The sequence below is a fragment of the Poecilia reticulata genome, chromosome 1, assembly GCF_904066995.2.
Source record: "Poecilia reticulata chromosome 1, P_reticulata-male-v2, whole genome shotgun sequence".
Lineage (NCBI taxonomy): Eukaryota > Metazoa > Chordata > Actinopteri > Cyprinodontiformes > Poeciliidae > Poecilia > Poecilia reticulata.
In genome coordinates, this window is record NC_088830.1 from 27,247,923 (window position 1) to 27,275,870 (window position 27,948).

Here is a 27,948-nt window from a genome sequence, read left to right on the forward strand (position 1 = left end):
AAATACGTCCTCCTACCACTTCCTGTCGTCGTCGTCTTTTTCTTTTCCGCCAGTAGTAACATGTTGATCACATGACTTGTGGGATGTGGAAAAAAATGTTTCCATTGAAGTTTTTCAAATACCCAAATTTTTATTCAGGTGAAAAACCACCTCATCGTAGCGCAAAAACATCTTACGAAAGAAAAAAACAAACGTGAATTTTTTCGAAATTGCCATTTTTCCATTTTGAGATTTATTTTCATTTCTCCAGTTTGCACAATTATATGGTCAATGGAATCGCAGCTTGTGATCCAAAACAAACCACCAAGTCCACCTCTGACTGGCTTTAAAAAATCTAAAATAACATTTAGACAAGGCCTAGTCAAAGTCTGTACTTAAAGCCAATGGAAATGGCCTTAACTGGTCCATTTGGTTGAATACAAACCGTTCTCCAAAACTGTAAAAGACTCATTGCCAGTTATGACAAATGCTTAATAGTAACTGTCAAACATTTTCAAATGTTTTTATATGTAAATGCTTGATGAATTTACATATAAAATTATTAGAAGTTTGTATGTAATTTATGAAAGTTACATGTTGCAGTGGTTGCTGAAATCTGTAAGGGGAGAAATACTTTTTCACATCATAGTAGATGCAGCAGCCATATTGGATTTTGAGGTCAGGGTTGATGAAAAATTTCCCCTTAAAGAGGAAATTTATTCCAATCTATTCACTTTTCTGACCTGGAATTAGGACACCACCACAAACACGCCATTAAAAAAAGCTTTTCTTTTTTAAATCATTACAGTTTTACATGGATGATTTTAGTGTGATGTTCCTACGAGCTTAAATCAGTTATGTAGCTATTTATTAGGAACCAAAATGAAATTGAGGACATTGTGGTTTTTTTTTGTTTTTATTTTTTACTTCTTAGTTTTAGTTATCTGATAATAATATAATAACCTCTCAGAAAACGAGGAATCTTTAAATTCTTGACATTCCTATCAGAGTCAAACAACAAGTTCAGTGGTAACGGCAGAAAACAATTATAATAATACTGACAGTCATTCATTTTAATATCTAATGGCAACTTTTCAAGCTGAGGTTTGAAGGTGCTTTTTAAAGGGATTTGTGATCCTCATTATTTCCTATGAATAAAAGGAATCGGCTATTTTCAGGACAAAATAAACCGCACCCACAAGACAGCAGAAACCCACCGGCGTTCCAGACTGAATGATTAATTCAGATATTATTTTGCTAAAACCACCTAAAGGCAGAAGTAAGGTGAGTTGACATTTCCAGTTAAAATCCCCGAGCCAATTAAAAGGTGTGACTATTCTCCATCACTTCTGCTTTGCCTTTTTTTTTTCCCTCTCTCCTTTGGCCATATTGGTTTACACAGAGAACAAAATCCAAATCCTAAATTAATCATACTCTGATAAATTCACATAACAGAAAATTAAATACATTTACCAACTAACCACCAAACCCCAGACTACCAGACAAAACGGACACAGATGTGGCACATCTACAGTCTCACTACGTGGACAGATGGTGGCCATCAGCCGGCACAACGCACAAGTGAAACATGTTAGTCCATTTCTACAAGTCTTAAAGCTACAGTACATAACTTTTATAAAAAGATATTTTTACATATTTTTTTAAAACTCAATATGGTGTGACAGTATGGTATGAGACAATCTGGAAAGAAAAAAATCAAGCTTTTCTGCCTTCTCCCAGTGCCAACTAGAAACAACCAATCAGAGCCAGGAGGCGGGTCTTAGCGTTGTCAATCACCCTCTGTGTGGTGCTGCTAATCCCTCATTTATCTAGTTAGCATAGCCGCAGATGACGGTGGATACATGTTTTCCTGTAGCAGTAAGTTGTTTCTCAGCCATTAGCACACTTAGCAGCAAGTACACAAATATGATTGACAGCGCTAAGCCCCTCCTCCTGGCTCTGATTGGCTGGTCTTGGTCAGAGGTGGTGCATCTCTTCAGAAAGCATTAGCTCAGGGATGAGGTGGGGGAGATTAATTTTTTCCACAGATTCTGTGTCTTGTAGCAAACTGTCACAACATGGTGGAAGTTTGAACAAATGTTTATAAAACGTTTTATATAGAAGTTATGCACTGCAGCTTTAAATGTATAAAGTGAGTGTTATTTTTTTTGTGATGGATTAGAACTACACTGTGCACATACATTAAACATTCCAACACCAAGACTTTTAAAAACCTCCCTACAGGTATATAAAACTGAGTAGAAAAACATAACAAAGCAGGTTATATCTGCGTAAGAACTGACTGGGTGAAGCATTTCATTTTAAATCGCACAGTTTCCTCTGGTTTAATTAACGCTGACACCAAGGCGAAAGGACGCTCTTTACCAAACAGTTTACGTGAAACCACTCCTAATTTTGCAGAATAAACCCTTCCACTGACCCCACAGATGAACCGCGCTCTCTCCAACGCTAAAACAGTCGCCTCATCATCCTCCGAATTTAAAGGCTGGTGGGAGGAAAAACTTGCTCTCAGACAGAAATTGCACACTATTATCAAATTGCACCTCCAACACAGAAATTGCACTCATTACTGAAAGCCTGCACAACGTGGCAGCTTCCATTGTCCAAGAGCCAACCCCATCCTCCACTCTCCCAAATTCACTTGGCACTGAGCAGGCCGCTCCTGCTGGGCTGAAATGGCACTGAGTGATAAGAAAATCTAACCTAAACTGGTTTTCCACTCAGAGACCAGAGAAGGCCAGGCATTAAAAGAAATCTGCTTTTTAAAGGGAAGGCAGAGACTCGAATGGTGATTTGATAATCGACATGTTTGCGTGAGTTCACACTGGGCTTCAGTTTGGTTCAAGTTGAGGGGAAAAGTGACCCCGATTATGCTTTAAATGAACAGCTGGGCTGTATTCAGGTTACTTTATTTGTAGAGTTTTGTAGAATTCACTGTTATGAGGAATGTACTTGTTCAGCTATGTTAGTAAAAGTAGTTTAAATGAGGGTTTTCCTCATGTAATGGGTATTAGAGATGCAAATGAAATTCCTGCTAAAATGTTTCATAATTGTCTTGTAATTGGTGGTTTTGTCGCCCCCTACTGGTTGCCTATAAATTCGATGAGAAAATTCCACGCAGTCGGTTCAGCGCTCTGCTGTGGTAAGTCAACAACTCCGGTTCTCTTCTGAGTGGTGATGGAGGTTTGTTCAAAGGGTAACTTGAATCTTTGTTGCATTATGCAGATGGTTAAGTTGACCAGTAGGGAGGCTCACTGCGCCATTTGTGTTCGTCAACCACCAATTGCAGTAAATCGCCTAAAATCCAACCAACTGGCCTCCACTGTGTTCATGACGGGACGGGTAGGAGGAGCCGTCACACTCACTAAAACACTTTAGATTTGTATCACTAAACACTCAATGGAAAATGTGGGTTTGATTTTAAACTGGACTGGGAATTAATCTGAATTAACTGGACTACAATGAGCTGGATTCAGTCTTAATCTGAATCTGAGTCCAGATTCAGATTCAATCTGGATTCATTTAGGGTCTAATTATATAGTTAGACCCTAAATGAAACACTAATCACTATTCTGATGTGTAACGACAGTCCTTGACAAAATGCAACGTCTCAGTCATTGATCGTCTTCTATGACTTTGTATTTTTATGATGTGAAGTACTTTGACCTGCCTTGTTGCTGAAATGTGCTGTGTAACAGGCTTTTATTCAACTATATTATGGATGTGAAGTTTGTCAAAATGTGCTTGTTTATTCTTTTAATTTATTTTGTTTATTTGTTTGTCAAGTTGTTTCTTCAGACATTTATTGGTGTGTTCAGTTCTGCTATGCTGCTCTTGGCAGTTGGTGGTTACCATAGCGACCAGTACCTGGCAGCTCCTCCCCCTTTTTCTGTTGCCGTCGGTAACTATGGTATGTATTAGGATCAGCTCTGTGTTTTCTTTACAAGTATTATATTTTATTTAAACAATTTAATAACATACATAATTTCATGAGTCATTTTGATATGTTTTATCTTTTTAACTGTTATTATTAATGTTGTCCATTTTAGCTATGTTTAATTTCACAAATGTTAGCTGCTGCTAACTGCTCACTGGGAGCCATTGCTCTGTATTTTAGGGTTATTATGTTTTATTTAATGCATAGGGGCAGAAGCCGCTGAACTGATGCTAAACACCAAGTTTATTTTCTCTCAGAATAAATGCAGAGAACCTGAATGTGTCTGTTATGAAGTCAACCAACTGAACCTGAGACGAACATAAAAGGGTCGCATTATACAAATAAAACTGACTGATTTTTACTGAAGATGACTCTTCTGTGATTTCAGTTTTTAATTTGGAGAGCACAAAAAGTTACAATTCCTGGGTCAAAAGTCAAAATCTGTTATAAAATCCTGGATGTTTAAGTTTTCATGACCTTAAAGCAGCTTTTGAATCAGTTTTCAGGATTCAATCTTTTAGAGTCAACATAAAAACATTCAGTCATCAGTCGAATTTTATCAACATTTCCTTATTAAAAACTGAATGTTATATTCATGTAAGTTAATTTGAATCCATGTGCATGATAATATGAGTAATTATAGACTTGACCCTTAACCTTGATATAGAAAACTGGACTTGTTAACATGTGTTTTAGATATGCAAACTCATTGCAACTTAAATATTCAACACTAGTTTGCATTTATAAGAAACTATCTAAATTAGACCAATCCCTCTGGGTTCCTAATGTTGTCGGTGACTACACTCACAGGTGAGGAAAACGTTACATATAGAAATATTATTTAACCTCTGCTATTCTCTCTAAACAGATTAAAGTAGTTGATAATATTTATAGTTAGACCCTAAAGATCAGATTGCTTAGGGGATGATGGGACATTATAATTTACAGATTAAGCCACAGCTTCTGTCTTCTTTATAATTCAACACTACGAACCTTAACTTGTGATATTTTGCATTGAAAGCACTTAAATAGAAAAAAAAAAGCTAATTGTTTGAAAATTTCTAAGCTAAACTATTTCTAATCATAAATTGTTGAACTTTTAAATAAAGCCCAGTGTGAACCTGCTTGTTGTCAGGATTACCTGAAAAATGCCCGTATTTAATGTCGCACCCAGAGTTTTTTTTTTTCATCAAACACTGGATCCGATTTAGCACTTAGCAGTGTGTCGAACAGCGTGTGTTCGGCGGTACTGGTCCTGAGTCGGCGGCTGTGTGAGCAGATTTTACCGTCCTGATTATTCCAGAGAACTCTGCGGGTCACAGACCCGACAGTTCAAATGAACCAGAAGATAAAGTTGGACATTTTGTCCCAGAATCGTTTGCAGAAGCTGGACACGATGAAACAAAGGAGCATTAGAGACGTAGTATTGAGGAGGTCAGACTGACGGGAGGAGGACGACCCCGGTACCAGGGGTCGGTGTGGGTGGTCTGGTCCACGTCACAAGGCCAGAGCTCTGGCTTTGGCCGACGCCGCCTGCGCTCTCTGAACGGCTGCATGGCTGCTCTCTCTTCTTTTCAGCTGGTTGGTCTCAAACAGGCCCTCATGGCTGCCGCCTCGTCCGCCGTCCGCAAAGGTCAGCAGGCCTGCAGGAGAGAAAACCAAACGGGTCACAAACCCAGTCTCAGTCGAGTCACACTTTCTCACTCTGACCAGTAGAGTTTTACTCAATAAAGAACGAGGCTGACCGACGCAGGAACCTTGTTTTCTACACGGCTGCCTGCTGTGATTTACGGAAGACCATTAGGGCCAGTGGGAAAAATAATTATTTTCAGAATTATCTTCATTTTCCTCAGAAGTCAGAAATCTGAGAAAAAAGTCAGAATTGTGAGATCAAAATTAGAATTTTGAGGAAAATTCTGAATTCTGAGATTAAAGTTACAAATCTGGGAAAGAAAAGTCAGAATTCTGAGATAAGGAAAGAAAATTGAGGAAAAACGTCAAAATTGTGAGATTAAAGTTAGAATTATGGGGGAGAAAAGTCTAAACGCTGATGTTATAGTTACAAATCTGAGAAAAAAAAGTAGAGAAATTTTTAGGAATGAATTCAGAATTGAGAAAAAAAAATCTGAAAATCAGTTTCCCACTCATTCGCTCGTCATTCCTAATTCCCAAAAGGTCAAAGGGAAAATGAAATGAACAGCTTCAATATGTTACATCAATAGTTTGCTATTAATAAAACAATCCTACCCAGAAACTGTTTAGTCTAAAATAAAATAAATACCAGTAAGAAAAATCTGTAACAGAAAACCGATAGCGGTCTGACGCTGAAAGGTGAGTTTAGATCAAATAAAACCACATTTTGGTATAAGAATCAGTCTCTCTAGACTATTAGCGTTTCAAATCAAGTTTCCTGAAACCTGGTAAGTTATGAAAGTATAATTACTGAAATAAACACAACAGTTCAGTGAAAACAACCTCAAAAAACCCAAGAAGGAGCAGATCAGCCACAGAAGAAGAGCTGGATTCTCTTATTCAATTACTTGGACTAACAAAGTAAAGTTGTATAATCTGACAGAAAAAGAAATACACTAATAAATATAGTATAAATATACTTCACTACTGTTCTTCTGTTTGCCATTGTTTTAAATGTATTTCTTTTGTGTGTAACTTTGTTTATTCTTCGTTCAATAAACTCTAAAGCAGGATTTGTATTCTTGACCGACAGACTCTGCATTCTTCCTTAACGTTAACAGTTTCGGCTAAAAGCATTTCTCCTTTGTTTGCTAAGCTGTGATATTTCGGACTCTGACTAAAAATTGACAACAGGTAGAAGACGTAAAGCTGCTGGTTTCAAACCGTTTGTCAGGCTCACCCTGTTGTCTGGTTCTCACCTGTCAGAAAATGGAGGGAATGCTAATAATGCCCCGTCTCTATTTTTACAAGCACAGATATAAGTCTGTTGTCACAGTGACACGTCGATCCGCCTTCGCCACCAGCAGCAGCAGCAGCAGCAGCAGCATTCAACTAAAAACGTGTTGATTACCTCCAGTGACTTTGAGCCCAGACACCCAGGAGTTTCAGACCAGACAATTAGCACATCTCGATGTTCAAAACACACAAAATAATCATGTCTGCTTATTTATGTAAATTCACAATCAAAATAACAACTCTGTTTGTACGTGGATTCAGGTTGTTCATTGAAAACAAATCAACGTCGCTCAATTTCTTTTTTTTTAAAACTTTGCATCCATTTTTAAAATGTTTGTATAATGTTACCTGCAAACAAAGATATCAGAGAAATGGTTCACATACTTGAGTAGAAACTAGTTACATTTAGTCAATTACATTTATTTGAGTAACTTTTTAAGAAGTATATACTTTTAGGAGTATTTTACTGGATAGTACGTTTTACTTTTACCTCAGTTATTTTATTATGAAGTATTTCTTCTCTTACTTGAGGAAAACTTGTGGATTTTCTACCCACTGAATGGAAAAACTCACCAGACTCAGGCACACAGCTGCAGTTTCTCTTAAAGTTTCATAAGTTATTTTTTATTATTTATTTAAAGAAACTGATTTGTAAAATTATTTATTATGCCTGGTTTTGTTTTTTTGTTTTATGAATTAGTCATTTTTGGCCTTAATACCAAAATTTTCACTTAACTTTATATTTTGCTCCGTCTGATGATGTAATATTTAAATATTAAATAATTGGTAATTTGATCAGTTATTCAGTACTTGACTAGACTTTTTACCAAATACTTTTTTACTCTTGAGTAATTTCTTGGACGGCTACTTTTTACTTTTACTTCAGTAAAAACATGTTGAAGTTGAGTTCATGCTTCAACACATCAGTAAACTAAAAACTTTGATTAAATGCGGTTTAGTGGTATAAATCACACTTGTGGTCTCCTGAAGAACCTGTTTTGGATGTTAATGTTTTTAAAAAGCAGGATTTGCTGTGGAGTCACACAAATACAGTCAAACTAAAAAAATGGAGGTAATTAATTTTTTTACCATAATTTTTATTATCACAATGGTGCCACCAAATATTGTAATAAACTTGTAGCACCCAGAGGGTTCTGGGTAATTTGATGTGCTTACCGTGGCCGTCCACACACCCGCCTTTAAATTCTCCCTCAAACTTCATGCCATCGAAGCGAGTGAAAACGCCGACTCCCTGGAACTTCCCCTGCACAAATTCACCTTCATACCTGAAGGAAAAGCACAGAGTCAAACACAGCAACGCTTCCCTGCAACTGTGCAACTCAACACCAGGGGCGTCCAAACCTTTTCCAAACATGGGCCAAAATCAGGTGGCAAAAATGAAAATTAAACTAAAATCACACAAATAAAAGTCAACTAGTTTTATTGTTCTTTGTAGGAAAGGAATTTATTCACGGTAGAGCCAAACATAAAAGACTTTAGTTTTGGCTGAGACTAAACAAATTCATCCCCATTTAGAAATGTCTTATTAGTTGACAATAAGGTGTTAAATATTAAAAATACAAATATAGCCTTAAGATATAAAGTTTATTAAATTTACATATCTAAGAGTGATGTAGTAATTCAATATGACTGAATATAAATAAATAAACAAGCGTGCACATTCAAATACGTTAATAAGATACGTCATGAGAACATATAATTATAAGATTATATGAGCAGGCTCTTTCAAAACGTTTTAATAAAGTCAATAAAAGCTAATGTGTGTTCAGCAATAGTCTATGAATCAAAGTGGCTCTTAGTTTAGAAGCTGAACATCTTTTGTTGTGCTTAATGCTTAATGTTTATTCATAATTGTACACAAATAAAAAAAAACACTTGTGTCTTTCTTAATTCACAGCTGGGGACCAAAAATAAATGTAAAAAATCAGTCCAAGAGCCATAGATGGCCCCCGAGCCGCACTTTGAACACCTCTGGTATATTATAACATGGGTAACACTTTATTTGAAGGGGGTGAATAAGACTGACATGACATGACATAACACATGTGATGAACATGAATAAGTCTTTATGAACATTTATGACGGTTGTCATAAAGCTCATTCGGTAAATTCTGACACTTAATACAAAGTTAACATTATTCAAAATCTCTTTGTTATGACAACTTGACATTAACCAATAAATCATTACTGATATAAATTTGTTATAAAAGTATTACTGATTGCACTTTAAAAATTAGGTAACTTTATGTTAGTAAAGGTAAAGTTTAAACAGTTATGGTTTATTGGTTGTCAAGTTGTCATAACAAAGACATTTTGAATAATGTCATCTTTGTATTAAGTGTCATAATTTACAGAATGAGCTTCATGACAACAGTAATAAATATTCATGAAGGCTTATTCATGTTCATCACATGTGTTATGTCATGTTTATGACAGTGTCATGTCAGTCTTATTCACCCCCTTCAAATAAAGTGCTACCATAACATATTTTATCGGCTGTTTTGCTGGAATTCAGCAAAGTGGTACCAACTTTACTGGAAGCTTTCTAAACTTTGGGAGCAATTTAAAAGTCCAAACTTATCCGTGGAGTTTTAAAAAGTGTTGATACTGAAAAGGAGAGTTGAGGCTGGAAAACATGTTTTGGTGATTTCAAAGCCCTTGAAAAATAAATTAAATGTTTTGTCCAAGCTGTAGCACAACATACAGGCCTGAATAGGCTGTCCTCAACGTCTTTATGTTGAGGGTGTCGCACTTAAACAAGGTCCAGCAAACATAAGGGAACCGTTAACAAAAGCAGCTGAATAGATTGAAGATTTTTATACATCTGTCAAATAAAGCCAATTAATTTTAGAAATCTTGTCAGAAGAATGAACGGAGATTATGCGTCTACCTTGGAATGCTGGGCAGCTAATGTTGTAACAGAAAAGGCCAATTTGAAAAAGATTGGAAAGGTCAGGCGATGAAAGCACTTTACTGAGGATAAATGCAGGTCTTTTAAAACATCTGTTCTGCACGCATTTTTCTCTTTTACACTTTTTTCTCTTCTGTTTAAATGTAGAAAGTGCCGATGAAACCTTTAAAAAGATGTGGAAGGTGCACCAGTTCAGTTTACCTCAACAAGACGAATATTAGATGCATTTTATAAACAGTTATGATTGGAATGACTCATCTGGAACAACTTGTTCACTTGAGGAATTTAGGCTTGGACTTCCTAACAATGCAGCTTTAATATTTAAAGGCTTGCAGGAATTCCTTTCTGCATTATTGTCATTACACAAATGGTAACCAGCTGGTTTTACCACTGTATGCACTGTATAATGGCTGCTAGAAATTCTTTCATTTGACATTTAAAAACTAAACAAAAACATCTAGGCTTTTTCATACTTTTTACTTTGGTGTTGACTTACGAACTTCAAAACTTTGATCAAATGTTGTTAAAGATGTCCATAGTTAGGTCTGACAATATTTTATTTGAGAAACATTTATTTTGATTTTGGAAAAATAAATGTCACCGTGTTGTTTATGTTGCAATGCATCCTGGGAAGGTGGCGCTACGACGCTAGCTCGATCCAGACAGCTTACAAGCACAATGTTTAGTTTCCATCACATTGGCTACTAAACAGTGATGTGACAAATGGACTCAGCGGCTAATGTAGCTACTTATAAAACCAGTAAATTTTAAAAAGTTGAGGCGCCAAACTAAAACGGATGGAGTGGAAACGAGTCAGAACCCACAGGAAGCTACTCTGCTGTGGATGATTAAAAAAATTATGCAAAATTATCAGAAAGACCAAAGAAACTGATGAAGGTTTCTGCTAAATTTATTTCTATTGATCTGCTCCATGTTACACTGCAAAAAATATATTTTGGAATAGAATAACCCTTTTTTGTCAGACCTCAACTATCCATTGTTTGTATCCAGTTTTTCTCACAAATACATTGGGAAAAAATGATCAAATAATCCACATTAATGAAAGATATAAGCACTTATAATGTGTTGTATATTCTTTCACAAAACAAGGAGATAACATTTTCAAATATACATTTTTCCCTAAGTGCTGAATTAAGATAATACAATTGACATATTGTTTATATCCTTCTCTTTCTTAGAAAGAACCCTGGATGAAGGTTGTGTATTGAGTGTTTTTAATATTGGAGGTTGACATTTTTGCATTGTGGCGATCCGTCACTCAGTGGAACCGTGAACCTCCACTGGCATCTTTCTAATCTGGCATTGTTAGCGAAAACCTAAATGGAAAAACTTGCAGATAACTTGCACAATAAGCAGAGGAAGCACTCCATTAATCTAGCACAATCCTAATGATTTTCTAATCGGAACAAATAAAATACTGTAATTCATGAAGGGACACGCGCTGAGGCACGAACCTGGATCCATCAGGAAACACCAGAACGCCGCAGCCGTTGAACAGGCCGTTCTCAAACTGTCCGGTGAAGCACGTCCCGTCGCTGAAGATCAGCTGACCCAGGCCGTGACGCAGACCTGCGGCAAGTTGCACAATAAGAAGCAACATTTATAAAGGCAGACGAGGAGCCAGTATGGTAAGAATGAGTAAATCCATTAGGTATTAACCCAGCAGGACCAAAACTAACTATAAATGTATTGTTTTTCAAAACAAGACATCACTAACGGAGACCTATTATGTAAAATTTGCATGTTTTTGTTCTTCCATTTGGGTTTCTGTTGCTTCTAAAAATAAAAAATAAAAAAAACGAGCACTAAAAATAAACACCCAGCCATTAATTGGCAATAAGTTAATGTTGTTTTTGTATCTGGTTGCAAGAATGTTCAGAATATAACGTCACAAATCAGCAGACGTTGCCCGTCACCCAGCAACCCCAGCAAAGCTCCAGCACATTTGGTCAGCTGGTTTTACCGCTGTATGCGCTGTACAATGGCTGCTGGAAAGACGAGATTTACCATCCAGAAACCACTTGCTGCATTCTTCTTGGTTGTGCAGGAGGCTCTACTTCTGCTTTTCAAAGAAGTGCATTTGTATGCTTATTCATTTGTTTGAAATTTAAATGGCTCCATATTGGGGGGCGTGGCCAGCAGCTTACTTGGATTTAAAGTAAAACAGGCAGAACTGAACAGGCTGAAATCTCAATATCTAGGAATGATTTTGTGCAAAAAATATAATGAACATGTTTTGTATAGGCCACAGATCTATCCTAACCTGTTCACGGACACATTACAGGAATTTCCTTCTAATTCATGTAAAGCACTTAGAGCTGCCTTATTGTGGAAAATGTGCTATATAAATAAAATTACCTTGTCTTTAAATCTAATCTTATTTCATAAAACTGCCAAAAATCAAGTCTTTTGGGTAATAAAGAGCATAAAATAGCAGATAAATTAACCACTAATGGGTTTTCATAAAGTTCTTCAAAAACTCAATCTGCCTTTTTTAAATCTTTACTTGTTAAATTAAAAACATCAACAATCCGTCTATCGATCTCCCGACTCATTAGTGAGCAAAACCCAGAGAAACTTAAACTCCTCCACTTGGGAAGATCCTCTTTATGTACTTTTTTATATATTATCTGGGTATGTTCAGTTTTACCTTGGACACATTATAAAAAAGGACAGATATGGTTCTGGAGCAATAAACCGAGATATCCAGTAGATGTATGAATGGACTGCCGAGTTGGTGCTTGAATCACAGACGAAGGTTGCTGTCTTTTATGGAGCATAAGGCCTTGCAAACCGTCATGTTGAGGTTTGGGTTCTGCCTGGCATACAGAGGTTTTCTATATAATGTTATATTTCCTCTTATTCATTTAACAAACTGTCCTTTTACCATAACCAGAGGCAAATCCTAACCATGAATCTTCAGCTCTTCCTCTGCCAGCACAAGTCTGTGAAAAATAACTCACATTTTAGGCAACAAGGGTGACGACAGGACATATTAGAAACTCTGTTGTTGGAATAGTGAATCCTATTTTTGCAATGTAAAGGCCGTTGCAGGCAACTGATTAAATGTTTCCATTTGATGGTGTGGAAAATCCAAGAAACTGTTTCCTACAGTGTCATTATGGGACCTGCAGGTTCTTACTATGAAAGTAGGTGCCTTTACATTCAGAATAAGACTGCACACGTTTAACTTCCACACTAACTGCTTTTTATATGGACACTTTAAAAGGATTTGAAGCAACAATGTTTGCTTCATGTCTGCTCTTTTTTGGCAAAGTCTTGACTAGATTGAACTGTTTCACCCTCCAGCACTCTTAGCACGACGCTCAGGAAGAGCGTGGCGGATGTCACGGCCGGTCAACCAGGTGACCCATCAGCTCTTCACACAAAAATACCCCAAATAAACAAACAACAAAAAAAAAACAGTAAAAATCTGAGGCGGGGTCCAAACGAACGCCCATAGAACTACACTTGAAACTGCGCTTGTTCATTTTTAGTTAACAAAAAGATCACCAGGCCGCCAAATAAGCAAAAGTAAACCGACAACATTTAGGTTTAGGACATGTGACGAGATGTTCTGACACGATCTTTTTTTCTCCAGAATTCTGTTTATATTAAAGAGAGTTAGGAAATAAAATTAAAAAATCTCAAGGTGCGTACAGCTGCAGCCGCTACTGTCTACAACACAATCACAGAGGAGCGGGTCCATTACTGTGCTGAGGACGACCTGGTATCTTCCTAGAGGGATAGGATTTAGAGAGAGCTCACAAAGCCCCATGAAACTGAGAAGAAGAGCATGCAAGCTCTAGGAGGGTGGGGTTGGGGAGAGCTAAGAGCAGTTCAGGATTTACTGGAGGAGGGTCCTTGGCAAAGGGTAAAGACGGGTAGAGGCCAGTGAGCATTGTCCATTGCTCCCAGCTAATGGCAAAGTAAATTAGGCAGTCCATCTGTCAGGGCTGCTTAAAGAGCTGCTCTCTGCCTAATCTGAGCAGGGTTTTCACAAGAGATTTGGCGAAGCGATTTGGCAGCTTTGCCCTCCATTTTCAAAGTCCTTCCTTCCTGAAACTCCCTGCGTCCATAGATGCTGGTGCAGAGATCAGGATGGCTAAGGAAGAGGGCCAACAGCATTTCAAGTCCAACTCTCCATCATGCATGAGCCCTGACAAGTGAGCAGCAGCCTCTGGCAGGCATTTCATGGACTGGCTGCTGAAATCCAACAATCTATGAAGTGTCAACGAGAGTGCAATCATCTGGCAACAAACACCATCGGTAGTGTCTTCCACAAAGCGTGACAACAGATGCGTCAAATACAAATGGGGTTATTGAATGTAATAAAATCAAGTGGCAGCAGTTTACGGATCACAATGAATGCAACAGTTTATTTTTCGCTCAAAGCACACATTATTTACAGACTGTTGAAGCTAGGGACAGCCATTTCCTCTTCATCTCCTCGGTTCTGTCCCCTTGGAGCAAACTTAATCTGTCTCCCAGCTTCTTTATAACGCCTCTCTCTCAGCTCATGTTGGGTCATGGTCTCTGGCTAATTACGGTTTAGCTGAATTTGTCCGGCTTTTATGTCAATCAATAGCGGTAATGCATAGATGTTAAATGACCGCACAGGCAAAGAACAGTAGTAAATGACTACTGGCTGTGCCTTGGCTGCTGTGGATGTACCGGTCCTACTTCCTGTAACCTGATAGCCGCCGGGCTCGTCTTGAGCCAGCACTTGACTGAATTATTCATACGACATGGAAGACCTCTGTCTGACACACACCTACATGTTTGTGTGCAAACAGTGACTTTGCATGCAAAGACACAGAGACGGTCTGTGTTCCTGACGAACACCGTGCAAAAGAGCACACACACACAAGCTCGCACACAATAACGTATTGCTGTTCGCAGTGTTAATTCAACATTTCACGCTCAAAAAGAAAAGGATGTGTCATCACACATATTTTGGATGTGGCAGAAAATAATAGCTTCTCATGAAAAGCAAATGAGGTGCTGCAAAATGGAGTCCCGGCAGGAAATAAAGGTGTGTAAATATTTGGAGATGCACAAAGGAGCATACTTATGATTTATATAATTATTCTACTATTGTGTAATGTTTTAGGAGATGAGAACACAGAGCTGACATCGCATTTTTCCTTCCCGTATGAACTGAGAGGTTGAGTAGTTAGAAAAATACAGAAAGATCCCACACACAGGCTGTTCACCTTTTCTAAAGATATCTGGAGATGTAAAATATTGCAGATTAACAAGAACTATTATACAAAACATAAGTATTAAAGGTAAAGTGCCCTGTGAACATTTTTCGGGTGGTTTGGATTTCCAAGAACTAAGATTTTGCTGTTTTTGTGACATTTAGGAGGTGAAAAGACACTGAAATTAAGTTTACAATGTGATCATAAATCACTTAGAAACCGTTTTTTTTTTTTTTTTTTTGGTCATATTTAATAACTAATGGAAACCGAATCTAAACAGTTGTCTAGATGTTTTGGCAGACCAGGACAACCTTGTATTATTTGGTAATTATAAAGCTGAGCAAACAACAAACACACCTCAGGTTCCACAAGGCTTTATGTTTGGGTCTCTGATATTCAAATCAGCTTGAGCAACAACGGTGAGGAGAAAACGTACAAAGGAGATCAGAGAATCTGGCAACGCAGCGAGGAAACCGACAGACTTATAACTGCTGGGAAGGTGGATGCATGATTAATCAGGAAAAATCAATGCAGCCTGGGAAGAACCTGAGCAGGAAAACGGATGGAAGTCGACCAATAAACAAAGAGGAAGCTGAAAAATACACAAACAAATTAAACTGAACCAGAAACTAAAGATGGTGACACTTTATTTGAAGGGTTGTGCGTAAGACGTGACCGTGTCATAAACGTGACATAACGCCTGTCATGAACATGAAGGAGTCTTCATGAATGTTTGTGACTGTTGTCATGACGTGTCATTTGGTAAATGATGATACTTTTAATGGAAATTTGACATTTTTCATGGACTTTTAATGCAGCTGTTCTTTAAAAGTATCATTATTTACCGACTGACAACAGTCATAAACATTCATAAAGACTCCTTCATGTTCATGGCAGGAGTTTTGTCATGTTGATGATATTCATGTCAGTCTAATAGACGCCCCTTCTAATAATCTGTTACCCTAAAGAGTCATGCCAGAATAAGATGGTAGTAAATTACAGATATCTTGGGACTATTTTGAATAATAAGTAAAAATTTTCCCACCATTCAGAGTACCTGCAAAAAAACAGAAAGGCCATAGACTGTCTAAGAAGTTTCAGGTTGATAAGTCAACAATTACTCTATTTTATAGATCATATATTGAATCTTTGCTGACATTTTCTCTCCTCTGTCGGTTTGGAAATCTTAGTATTTATTAGTAATACTAACAAATATTAGCAGAGTAATATTTATTACTCTGCTCGGTAGTTACTCTGCTACATATTACTCTGTAATTGTATTGAACACTTACAGAACTGTTCAATAGTGTCAAAAAGTTATTTTAGTTTTTATGTCATTTTATAATCATACTTGCTGTAACATTACATTTGGGACTGGAATAAATCTGAAATTTGAAAACACAGCAGAACTAAAGAAAAATACAAAAACAATGTACAGAACATCCTTAACGATGTGTAATAATCAACAACCCCAATCAATCTGCTTAAACACCACGTGAGAACCAAGAGCACAAAGACCCAACGATCATGACGGCACCATTTTCCATCCACTCCACAACCTCGCACTTCTTTCTGTTGGTGCGTCTCTTAGAATCCCGAAGACGTTTGAGGTCGCAGCGTGAAAAAAGTGAAGGAAAGGTCACGTCGACTCACGTCCGTACAGAAACCCTTACCTCCAGTCTGTCGGCCTACGCAACGCTTCCACATCACTAAACACATTCACTGAGTCCTACAAAACCACGGCAAATCAAAGAGCTGGCTGTTAAATGGTGAACTGACAACAAAATAGTTGCCCAATTATTACCAACATTCATTAATATGCAAAGATCTTACATGAATAAATTAAAAAGACATATTGCACACATTTTTAGTAAAATATGTGCATAGGAGATGGACAAATAAATCTCAAGGTCTGACTTCTGCACACTTTCAAACAAAGACCATTTATCGCTGCAGAGTTTCCATAACGAGACTTTCCTGTGTGCTTGATGTTTAAATTAAGTGTTAAATATGTACATTTTTATTGTAATTTAAAGTTAAAGGAATGAACTAGAAGTTGCATGAGGGCAAAAGAAAGCCACGCTGCTTCAAGCCGGTAGCCATTTGTGAACCCAACATGCCTCCGTGCCACAAAACTAAACAAATCTCAATTGTGCTGACATGAAAACAAAAGAAATGAAGCATTTCGATGAATCGCCGCCAAACCAGTTTAGCAGTTTTAGTTAATTGTGCGCAGAGCATATGTTTCTCCCTCCGGTGTTCGAGCTGCTGAGGTGCCACACTTTTGTTCTTTGTTTAACCTTACCTCAAAGGTTTTCTCAGTGTTTTAGTCAAAGTGCAAATCTGAGTTCAGGTAGTGCGATGCGGAGTCTCTGAAGGCCCGGTGGCACCAGATGGTCTCTCCGTGCAGATTAGTAACCGACTTCAGTTTGTCACCTTTTCTTTTTTTACTCTGGCTGTTGCTGCTGGTTGCTGTAAAACACAATCTGTCTGTGTGCGAGTGCGGATTTATTTAAAAGTAGCTTTTTCTGCAGGGACTCGGCTAATGTACACACATCTTCATCCTAACTCTCCGGTCTAACATGAAACTCGACTTTAATTAAAAGCTGCCTCAGTTAACTCTGTTTTATCGTGTTTACTGGTATCCTCTGTTAACCACTTATTCTAACCGATATCCTCCAGATAGAAATTCAGGTCATCAGCTCAGTACTACTGTAATTAAAAAAGCTGTGGTGCGGCAGGTGGGACTTAAGACAAATGTATCTAAATTAGCCATGAGCCAGTAGAGGCTATTAAGGTAAACAACTGTCTACTTCAGAAACCTTTGGCAGCAACGTGACAAATAACATAACTGAATAGATCTTAAGAACTTAAACTTAAACCAAGGAGTTCCCATTGGGTATAATTTATTTATTATTCAATATAGAATATGGACAATGTTTCAGCTAGTGATCCTTTGCAACTTAATCATTCATCATCAATGACAGATGGCGCCTGGAATCGCCATCCGTCAAGGTGCAAATATGATTCAGGTAGTGCGACGCGGCGTCTCCGAAGACACCAGCGATTCAACAGGGGGGCTGAGATTGTTTTTCAAAGTTAATTTTGCCAGTTTATTCATGGTTTCTACTTGTTTGAGTCGAGCTAATTTGTCTGTGACGTAACACACCTGATTGGGGCTCATAGTCAGCGGTATTTACAGAAGTTGGAAACAGCTAGCTTAGAAACCGACCCACCTGTACCTCCTCCCTCCTGACGTGTTGATCAAATTACTGATTTTGTCTGAATTCACACCGCATGATTTATGTCACTATGTCATAAACAGTGTTTCCCATTAAACTGGAGCAGCATTAAAAACGTGCAAAAGACGAGATGCTAACCAGTTTTTTCCATACATGCTAGGCTAATGACGTAACTCCGGCACTGTCTCCATGGTTACCAGTGGTTAGACAGTACCTTTTCCATGATGTAATATTTGATATCTTTCTAATCATACTTATAAATTATGTGAACGTTAATTTTCTTACCTTGTACAAAGTGTTCGCTGCAAATCCGCGATTACACCGAGGGTCGATATGATTAACGGCTGATATCCTCCGCCGCCATCTTTCCTCATTAAAAGTCATAAAATAAAATTACATCCTTGTGTGTTTGTCCAGCCGACCATTTTTAACGTCAAATCAACTACATAAGAGCGATATTAGGTTACATATGTCTGTTTTTAGACTAACTTTAAAGAAGTACATTGGCTGTTTAGACGTCAGTCATGGCGGAGTTATGGAGGGCGTGACGTCACGTGCAAAGGGTCAATTGAAAGATTCTTGATAACTGAATACTCACTTATCTAGATGTTGTTTTTCTAGAGTTGTACTTGCTGTATGGGTAAGTGAATCTAATATATAATTTCAGAGCCAGATAACTGTGAAAATGAATGGACTAATTAAATCCAATATAATTTGAATTAATATATATTTGAGGAATATGTTCATGGCAACAACGATGGCATTATTGGTCCTGGAAAAGGGTGTAGTAACAGGGAATGCTAAGGCTAGTTTTTGATTTTGTTATATTGAAAGTGCAATATAACATATTTTTCATTACATTGTAAGTTTGCTCTCACTTTGTAGTCTTTTTTATATTTGTTACCATTTTATTTTACCTTCGTGTGAATCTGCATGCTTCCATTTATGTCACTTTGCTGCTGTGGTACTTGAATTTCCACACTCGGGGACAATGGAGGATATTTCTATTCTATTGCTTTTCATTAGTCAACAAAAATAAACTGCAAACCTGGACTGAATTGTACAATAATTTTAGACTTTTAGAACACGGTTTGAGATTTTCAAAACCTCTATTCTGTTTATGAACACAAAATAATAGTGTTTGCTTTCCTCAAATGACATCTTATCTTATAAACCCAAGATCTAAGATATCTCTTCACTTCTTAAGATGCACTTAAAGAAGCTCCTTTTTAAAATATGATCACTAAAGAAATCAGCTTTTTTGATGAAATATCCTAAAATGTCAATTATTCAATATAGAATATGGACAATTAGCACTTTTAAAAACAGGTTGAAACTGCACCAAAATGATGTAAAAAAATTACATCCATCCATTTTCTTACACCCTTGTCCCCTAATGGGGTTGGGAGGGTTGCTGGTCTCTATCTCCAGCCAACGTTTCGGGTGAGAGGCAGGTCGCCAGTCTGTCGCAGGGCAACACAGAGACACACAGGACAAACAATCATGCACACACACACACACACACACACACACACACACACCTAGGGACAATTTAGACAGACCAATTAACCTGACAGTCATGTTTTTGGACTGTGGGAGGAAACCGGAGTACCCGGAGAAAACCCACGCATGCACAGGGAGAACATGCAAACTCGATGCAGAAAGACCGGGGCCAGGAATCGAACCCAGAACCTTCTTGCTGCAAGGCAACAGCTCTACCAACTGCACCACTGTGCAGCCCCAAATTTTTTTTACATAATACAATAAATTGATGAAAATAAAAAAAGTTAAAAAAAAAAAACATCACAACAGAAAAGTCCCAGTGACCCACATTCAAACCCTAAAAAGGTAAATCCTGGTGAACTGTTCATCTTTATAAGATTCTTTGAGTCCTATTTAAACTTTAACCTTTACTCCAAACAGCAACTCCTGAGCTCTGAACGTTCACACTAAAGAAACTGGGTTTTATAATGAAACGGCATCACAAAGTTTGTCCACTACCACTGTGTAATTTTTGGTTTTAATGTGCAGCCTTGCAAAGAATTTATGTTCACTAAACCTTTCCTCATTTTGTTTCAACATAAACTTCAGTAGAGGGTATTTGGAGATTATGTGAGGATCATCATCAGCTGTATTCACCACAAATATGGAACAAACTTCCAGAAAACTGCAAAACATCCGAAACCCTGAGTTCCTTTAAATCAAAGCTAAAACCCCACCTGTTCAGAGTTGTGTTTGATTAGCGGTGAGTTAAATATTGACCAGCATATCTGATGTTTGCTTGATTATTTTGAGGAGGATATTTGACAAACTGTAATGTTTACTCCTTGTTTCATAATTGATGAGTGCGTGATGTTTTTATGGTGTAAAGCACTTTGAACTGCCTTGGTGCTGAATCTGCTACGTAAATAAACTTGACAATTTGAGCACATCAGACCCACTGATGTTTAGAAGTCTGAAACAAATAGATTTTGATGTAGTTGTCCATGAACTCCTGGCATGATGTTGTTTACAACTGGAAATTTTGCGCTTCAGCTCAGTGCTGGAGGGCAAAAAGACGATTCTTTCACATGCCACGAACAGCCGCGCTGCCGCGGTAGAACGATACCGTTAACTGAATGAAACCTGGAGATGTAGGAATGATTAACTCAGCGCAGCAAACGGGAAATTAACGCAGAAAAACCATTGAAGAATAACTCAAAATGACTTGCGATTGACAACAACACCACTATATCAGGATTCAACACCAAAAACACAAACATTTCCCACACAAAGAACAGAACAACCAGTCCAGTCCATTACAGTTTTATGTTTATTTTGCAATTATTAATTGCAAAATATAATATTTGTGTTAGATTAGCTTCCGCTGCTATTAGCTCATCTAACAGTGCCGTGGTTGATTAGCTCATTAAAACACCTGCTCTACTAATGATCTGTCAGAGTTGGTGTTTATGTCGCCTTTTTTAATCTTGTAACTGAATCGAAACACACTAAGCTCCACATCACATCTACATGTCACGGTTGTCAAAGTCAAGCTAGCATAACTGAACTACTTTCCTCTCCTCACTATTTTTTTCTTCAATAAAACCTTTTCCTGACCCTTTTATTTAGTTGTTGTATTGTTGACAGTTAGTAGCAAAGCACTGCATCCACTTTTTTGTACACCAGGCATCAGTGGTGGGAAGTAACGAAGTACAAGTACTTCTTTACTGTACTTAAGTAGAGTTTTCGTGTATCTGTACTTTACTTAAGTAGATTTAATAATGGGTACTTTCTACTTTTACTCCACTACATTTTACAGTAAGTATCTGTACTTTCTACTTCACTACATTTCTACAAAACTGTCGCGTTACTCGTTACATCCAAGTCTCGTTGCTCTTTTCTTCCGTTAAAATGTGAAGTTCAGGGTCTTAAGGTGGCGCCGTAAAATCCGAGCAATAACGTGACTTAGTGTCTGTTGTCACCCATCGGCTCCACCTTTACTCACACGCGGAGCTCCAGACATGCGCAGTGGTTTCCTCTGAGCGGGAGGAGATGTTTGTCTATAATATAATAGCGCTGCATAAATTGATATGGCGACATGGAAAATCAGCAGCGCTTCGCTTTCACAGACGGTGGGGACTTCGTCCAACTTTTAGCGTCACTTGGAAGGAAAGCTTAAAGAAAGGTAAGATCTGTGGTAGCAAAGCTAGTTGTCCTGAGACACATGTTGCATCTGATGAAAAAAAGTTGTCACTCATGCACTGAATTATTGTGTGGAGGTGTTGACTGAGGTGTCGCGTATATGGGACAACGCTGTGACCAAAGTCTGCAATATAGTGATATGACATTCAGGAACGATCCGATTCTTCTGGACGGATCTTTACTAAGTCCTAAGGACTGAAGCCTCACTGAGAGCCGTTCTTTGTTCTTGTGTACACTTCGGTGTACACTGCGGTAGCTATATATATATATATATATATATATATATATATATATATAGACATTAATTTAATCGCTGAATAAGTAAAAGTTGAACGTATGAACACAGAGCATGCTCATTGCTCATTGATTGATTTCGTCTCCTGTCATGGTGGCAAACATCGCAGTGGGAGGGAGGATGAAAACAGTCACGATGCTCCTTCTGCTTGGTTACTTGTTGCGCCGTTGGACAGTGTTCATAGTTGAACTTTATTTACCGTTAATTGCGATGTTTCAGTTGTGGTTTCTGACATATGCAATATGGGCAACCGCCCAGGGCGTTATTTTTCTAGGAATAGCAGGAGACATCTGCGGATTATAGCACAGCGATGAAAGCAAAACAGAATGAAGTGAGTTTTAATTGATACTGGTTAAATATATTTCAGCTCTTAGTATTTAATATCTAGGTGTTTTTATGGGAATGTGGATCTTTCAGATCAATCTGAAAACCAATTTTGATAGGTAAACTTAATGTTATTGTGTCATTTAGCGCAGGGGGCTGGTCTTGGTCTTGGGTTCGGTGGTCTTGACTACAACTCTGCTACATGGCTCCTTGGTTGCATGTCCTCCACCCCGCCCGCACCTTCTTTACATCCCCTTTCAGTTAGATTTCTTTCTAAATAAATGTGACTAATGAAGTTCATGCTATGTTAGGACAGGAGACAAAATGTTTCCATCCCTGAAATTATGATTCATAGAATCACATATCTAAGTCTAAACTGTTACAGAGAATAAACACAATAAGAACATGTTTAATCTGTGGTAGTGTTAATTAAAATGGCACATTTCTGATGTATTAAAATTAAATACGATCGGCACACTTAATGATATTAGCGATTAGGTAATGCATTCAGCGAGTACTTTTACTTTTAATACTTAAGTATTTTTAAAAGCCAGGACTTTTTTACTTTTACTTAAGTAAAATGTTAATGTGGTACTTTGACTTTTACTTAAGTACATTTTTGACTGTTTATTTGTACTTTTACTTAAGTAAATTTTTTGAGTACTTTGTCCACCACTGCCAGGCATACATCTAAGAGCCGGAACGTTATAATGACAATGTAACAGCTAAAACCAATGCTAGTTATCGTTAGCGAGCAGCTTTTTGCTCTCCAGCAGAGAGATGGAGGCAGGATCTTGTGCGCATGACGTCACGCTGCAAAGGGTCCATGTAGTTCAGGATTTAACACCAAAAAACACTCTAACATTTTAGGCTTGATGTTTATTTTTGTGATTATTAATAAGTGATAGCTACTGCTGCTATTCGCTAACACTGCTCTGATAGATTAGTCAATCTAAACCCCTGCTCCACCAATGATCTGTCAGAGTTGGTGTTTATTTTGTAACTGAACTGAAACGTCAAATTCCACATCACATCTGCGTGTTGAGGTTGTCAAAGTCAAGCTAGCATAGCTCCACGAATGCTGCAGCAGATTACAACTATTAAAGTTCATTACATGGTATTCACGTAAGCTTGGAGAAAATGAGGCATTAATGTCTCAGTCAAATATTCTGTGAAATGAAAGCGGTGATGGAGGATGGGTGGGGATGGAGCAGGTGGACCTTGCCTTCTTTCCACTCTCCATGGTACTCCTCTCCGTTGGAATAGGTGAAGGATCCTCGTGTCAGGGTCATGGGTCCCTCTGGCACACAGACGGTTAACACACAATAAAAATCACTAGGAGCCACTGACGTCAATCTTTGACTTCCTCACAGTTACACACACAAAGCAGGGTTCTCTGTCAACACATTAAGGGTTGTGGCTAGTTACTTTGATATGACTAAGTGCCTTCAGAGCCACAAAACTCAGATTATTAGTGTAACTATATAATTCAGTATTACAATTGTCCAAAACTGGACGGGACAATTATTTATTCTACTCTATTCTAAACAAATGATCACGTAATAATATTAAACGGCACCAAGCTGTCATCTTAATTTACCGAAAGAATAGAAGCTATGCAAACATAATATCAACTTCTTAAATCTTCTTAGATGTGGTATGTAACTTTTATTTAAAAATATATATACTGCTCAAACAAATAAAGGGAACACTTAAACAACACAATATAACTCCAAGTAAATCAAACTTCTGTGAAATCAAACTGTCCACTTAGGAAGCAACGAGGGTCCCCGTTGTCAATCAGTGTTGCTTCCTAAGTGGACAGTTTGATTTCACAGAAGTTTGATTTACTTGGAGTTATATTGTGTTGTTTAAGTGTTCCCTTTATTTTTTTGAGCAGTGTATATAGATATGTATTTTACATATTTGTTAAAAATGTTACCAGGTTGTCACAGTACAGTATGAGACAGAAAATATGTGGGAATAAAAAAACTCCTGTCTTCTCCCAGTGCTGGCTATAAAAATAGTGTATTTTTGGTCAGAAAGAACAAATAAGAGCGAGGAGGAGGGTCTTAGCGCTGCTAATCATGCTTGTGTACATGCTACTCACAACCTCCACTTTGCTCTATGCCAGTGGTCCCCAAGCTACGGCCCGCGGGCCGGATCCGGCCCGCCTCCACATTTGGTCCGGCCCCCTGAACAATACCAGAGATCATTCAGATTTTTTTTTTCATATATTGTATTTGCTGGTTTATATGTGGATTTTTCTTCAACCACCAGGGGGCTCTTTAGCAGGAAGTGTGTCCTGTAAACTGTGGGTGTTTTGTTTTGCATGACGCATTGCTGCCATCTGTTGGACTTTTAGGGAACTGCTTGACTTTTATGTTATTTAATCAGTACGGTTGTTTGCTAGCGATAGAGCAGATGAACACACGTGTGAACGCCACATTCCAGGTCGAATTCTTCGAAGCCTGTAAGTAGCAGCTTATACTTCAAAACGAACTTTTATGTTAACATATGAAGAATTCATATGTTAAAGTTACTTTCCCTCAATGGAATATATACTAGTCAGTCCCAGTGACTGTTTCACTAACGGTTTTTGCCCATGTGCTTTCTGGGTAAAAATCAATCGAGAAACTAACATAAGCATGATTGACAGCGCTAAGACACTCTTACTGGATCTGATTGGTTGTTTTTGATCTTGAATGGTGCATTTCTTCAGACGCCAGTAGGAGGAGGTGGAGGGGATTGAGCTTTTCAGATTATCTGTTTCATAACAAACCATTATGACATGGTGACAGTTTTACCAAATAAGAGACACACTGGACAGACAACCATGCATGGTAGGTCATTTAAATTGCACTCAGGTAATTTGAATTCCCTAAGTGCAGTTTGAGTTTGACTGTGTGAGGAAGCCAGAGTAACTGGAGAGAACCTGAGCATGTACAGGGAGAACATGCTAACTGCTTGCAGAAAGAATCAGGCTGGGATTTGTACTCAGGCTACAAACTTCACCACCATACAGACCAAATATTTATTTAAATGGAGCTATTTACAAATAAAGGGCCACCTCTGGTTTTCAGGGAATGAGGTTTACATGCACATATAACCTTTTTTCTGACATAAAATCAGCCTAAACTGTAATTTTCAGTTAAATTAGAGTTCTCCCAAATGATTTCCAACATAACAAGACAGAATTATTTTCATTTTGATCAAATTCAGAATTTTTGCATATAAACTGTGACATACAGCTTCACACATTAGTTGAAGCTCAATTTGGCCCAATCAGTGTAACTGTCCAATTTTAAACTGCCAAATAAGGGTAGGAGCTTCTTAAAGAGACAGCAGCCTATTTCCAAGGGTCAGACACGATGCAAAGTCAAATTTATTCAAGTTACTTTGATGTAAACTGTATTTTCATAACAGTTTAAGGTAACATACAGCTTTGGAAAATAATTGAGAGACCACATAAATGATCAGTTTCTGTGATTTTACTTTCTAAACGTTTATGTTTAAGTGAAATTAACATTGTTTATTCTATGAACTACTGACAACATGTCTGTGAAATTCCAAGCAAAACTTTAGTATTTATTTGGCCAAAATAATGAAAAGGATGCAGTGCTTTCAGATCTAACATAATACAAATTCATATTATAAACAACAATATTAATGTTTCAGCTCAGGATGAGTTCGGAAATCAATATTTTATGGAAAAACCAGGAGGCTTTCAATGGGGTTCAGTGCAGCGGGCTCTTCAGTTTTACCAGAGCTGCAAAATGGTTCTGGAAAATATATAAAATAAACAACATCCCCCTTTTTGATGTCATATTGATTTAATTATTTGTTTTTACATATTGTTGACTACAATTTGTTACAGGCCACTGTGTATTAATTAGGTATGGCTGCTTTGGGACATTCAGCTTTCCTTCATTCTGGTATTGACATTTTTACTCATTTATTTCCATCTGCATGTAAAGAGAGATTTCTATCTGGTTAAAATGTGCGTTTATTGTCGTTTTTGTTGTTTCATCATCTCCAATTAGGCGGCATACAAGCCTTAAATGAGCTCAGGCCTGGTTTTTGGATCAGGCCCGGTGTCAGAACAGAGGGGAGGAGTGCTGTGTATCCCTCCATCTAATGTTGCCACAGTAACGGTGCCCTAATCTCTCATCTTGCCGGCATGACGCTGGCAGCCACCAAAACACACACACACACTCGCACACACACACACACACACACAGCGCGAGCAAACCTGGAGAAATAAAGGAAACGCGTTACCTGGTTAATTAAAGAGACATTCAGTTCCTTCTCTCTACATCTCTGAAAACAACGCGGCACTTCTTCTGCTCCACTCTGCGACTCTTAAGCCGTTTCCCCCCCTCTTTCATGTTTTCTTCCTAAGAATTGCCTCAGTGGTCTTCCAAAGATCCCCGTTCTGATTGGCTGCTTGTACCCCACCTCAACTCAAGCTTCGCGCTCATTGGCTCCGCCCGCAGGTTACCGAGCCGTCCGCAGCGGACATCTTTGCTGAGGGCAGCGGGTTCAATGACTTAATTAACCTAAGTGCTTCTTCGTGAAAACGTTTGCCCTTGCCTTTTTGTCTTTCTTTATGTGCCTCCCACCATCTCTGTTGGGTTATAAAACGGAAGCAAGATTCCCTTTAATGATTCGGTGTCATTTCTGGTTTCAATTTGGTGATTAGGCTGCGTTTTCGCTAGTTTTATGGAACTTGATTTATGGGTTACCAAATGCGCTAAAACAGCTGCGCTGAGGTGGCTATATAGAAAGCACTATGGATTGAGCACCAGGAAGGCTTTAATTTAGTGAAACTATCAAGGTGACCCAAATGAAACAAAACACAGATGGCCTAATTTCTTTACTCTGGGGGAAACCCCTTAAATCCCCTCACACTCGGTCACAGCCTAATTCCAGTTTCACAGACTCATGCTTTTTAGGTCCATTGTTCTCCTGATATTTTACATCCTCCTGCTTTTAGCGTGCACGTCAGCTTTTGTGTGGGAACACAGAAAAGCAAATGGGTGATTAATTTAGTGAAATAAAATCAGAAATGTCTTCGTTGTGCCAGTTATAAACGGTGTTGGTGGAAAAATATTTGCTGAAATAGATTTTATGTTCTGGCATCTGAAAAGGGTGAATGTAGTTATAGAATACCAATATGATAATGGAGTACTGTAGTTTTATAGCTTACTACACAGTTGATGGAACAAGGAGTCCTAAAGTCCATAAATATGTTTTACACTTTAAAAATACACGGTTAAAGAAGCTAATTTAGTTTACATTGATATTTGGGTTTAATAAATCAGCCTTGTGTCAAATGTGTGCTGATGTTTTGTTTTAACTCAGTGGTTTGGGTTATGTAG

General features: G+C 38.0%; 1 protein-coding gene across 1 annotated transcript; it reads right to left on the reverse strand.

The window, feature by feature from the left end:
- Positions 1 to 56: 56 nt before the first annotated feature.
- LOC103470129 (MORN repeat-containing protein 4-like) lies at positions 57 to 27,883 on the reverse strand. The gene is made up of 5 exons (XM_008418317.3): positions 26,846 to 27,883; positions 23,793 to 23,867; positions 11,273 to 11,387; positions 8,042 to 8,151; positions 57 to 5,580 (listed from the first exon to the last, which is right to left on the reverse strand). The coding sequence occupies exons 2-5, from the start codon at positions 23,857 to 23,859 to the stop codon at positions 5,435 to 5,437; spliced, it is 438 nt and encodes a 145-aa protein (XP_008416539.1). The 5' UTR covers positions 23,860 to 23,867; positions 26,846 to 27,883; the 3' UTR covers positions 57 to 5,434.
- Between the last annotated feature and the right edge of the window lie 65 nt (positions 27,884 to 27,948).

Coding starts and splice junctions, on each gene's coding strand:
- LOC103470129 (XM_008418317.3), bottom strand. CDS start 23,859: ATGACCCTGACACGAGGATCCTTCACCTATTCCAACGGAGAGGAGTAC. Junction 8,152..11,272: donor GTGTTTCCTGATGGATCCAG/GTTCGTGCCTCA, acceptor CTTTTCCTTCAG/GTATGAAGGTGAATTTGTGC. Junction 5,581..8,041: donor CGGGTGTGTGGACGGCCACG/GTAAGCACATCA, acceptor TCTCTCCTGCAG/GCCTGCTGACCTTTGCGGAC.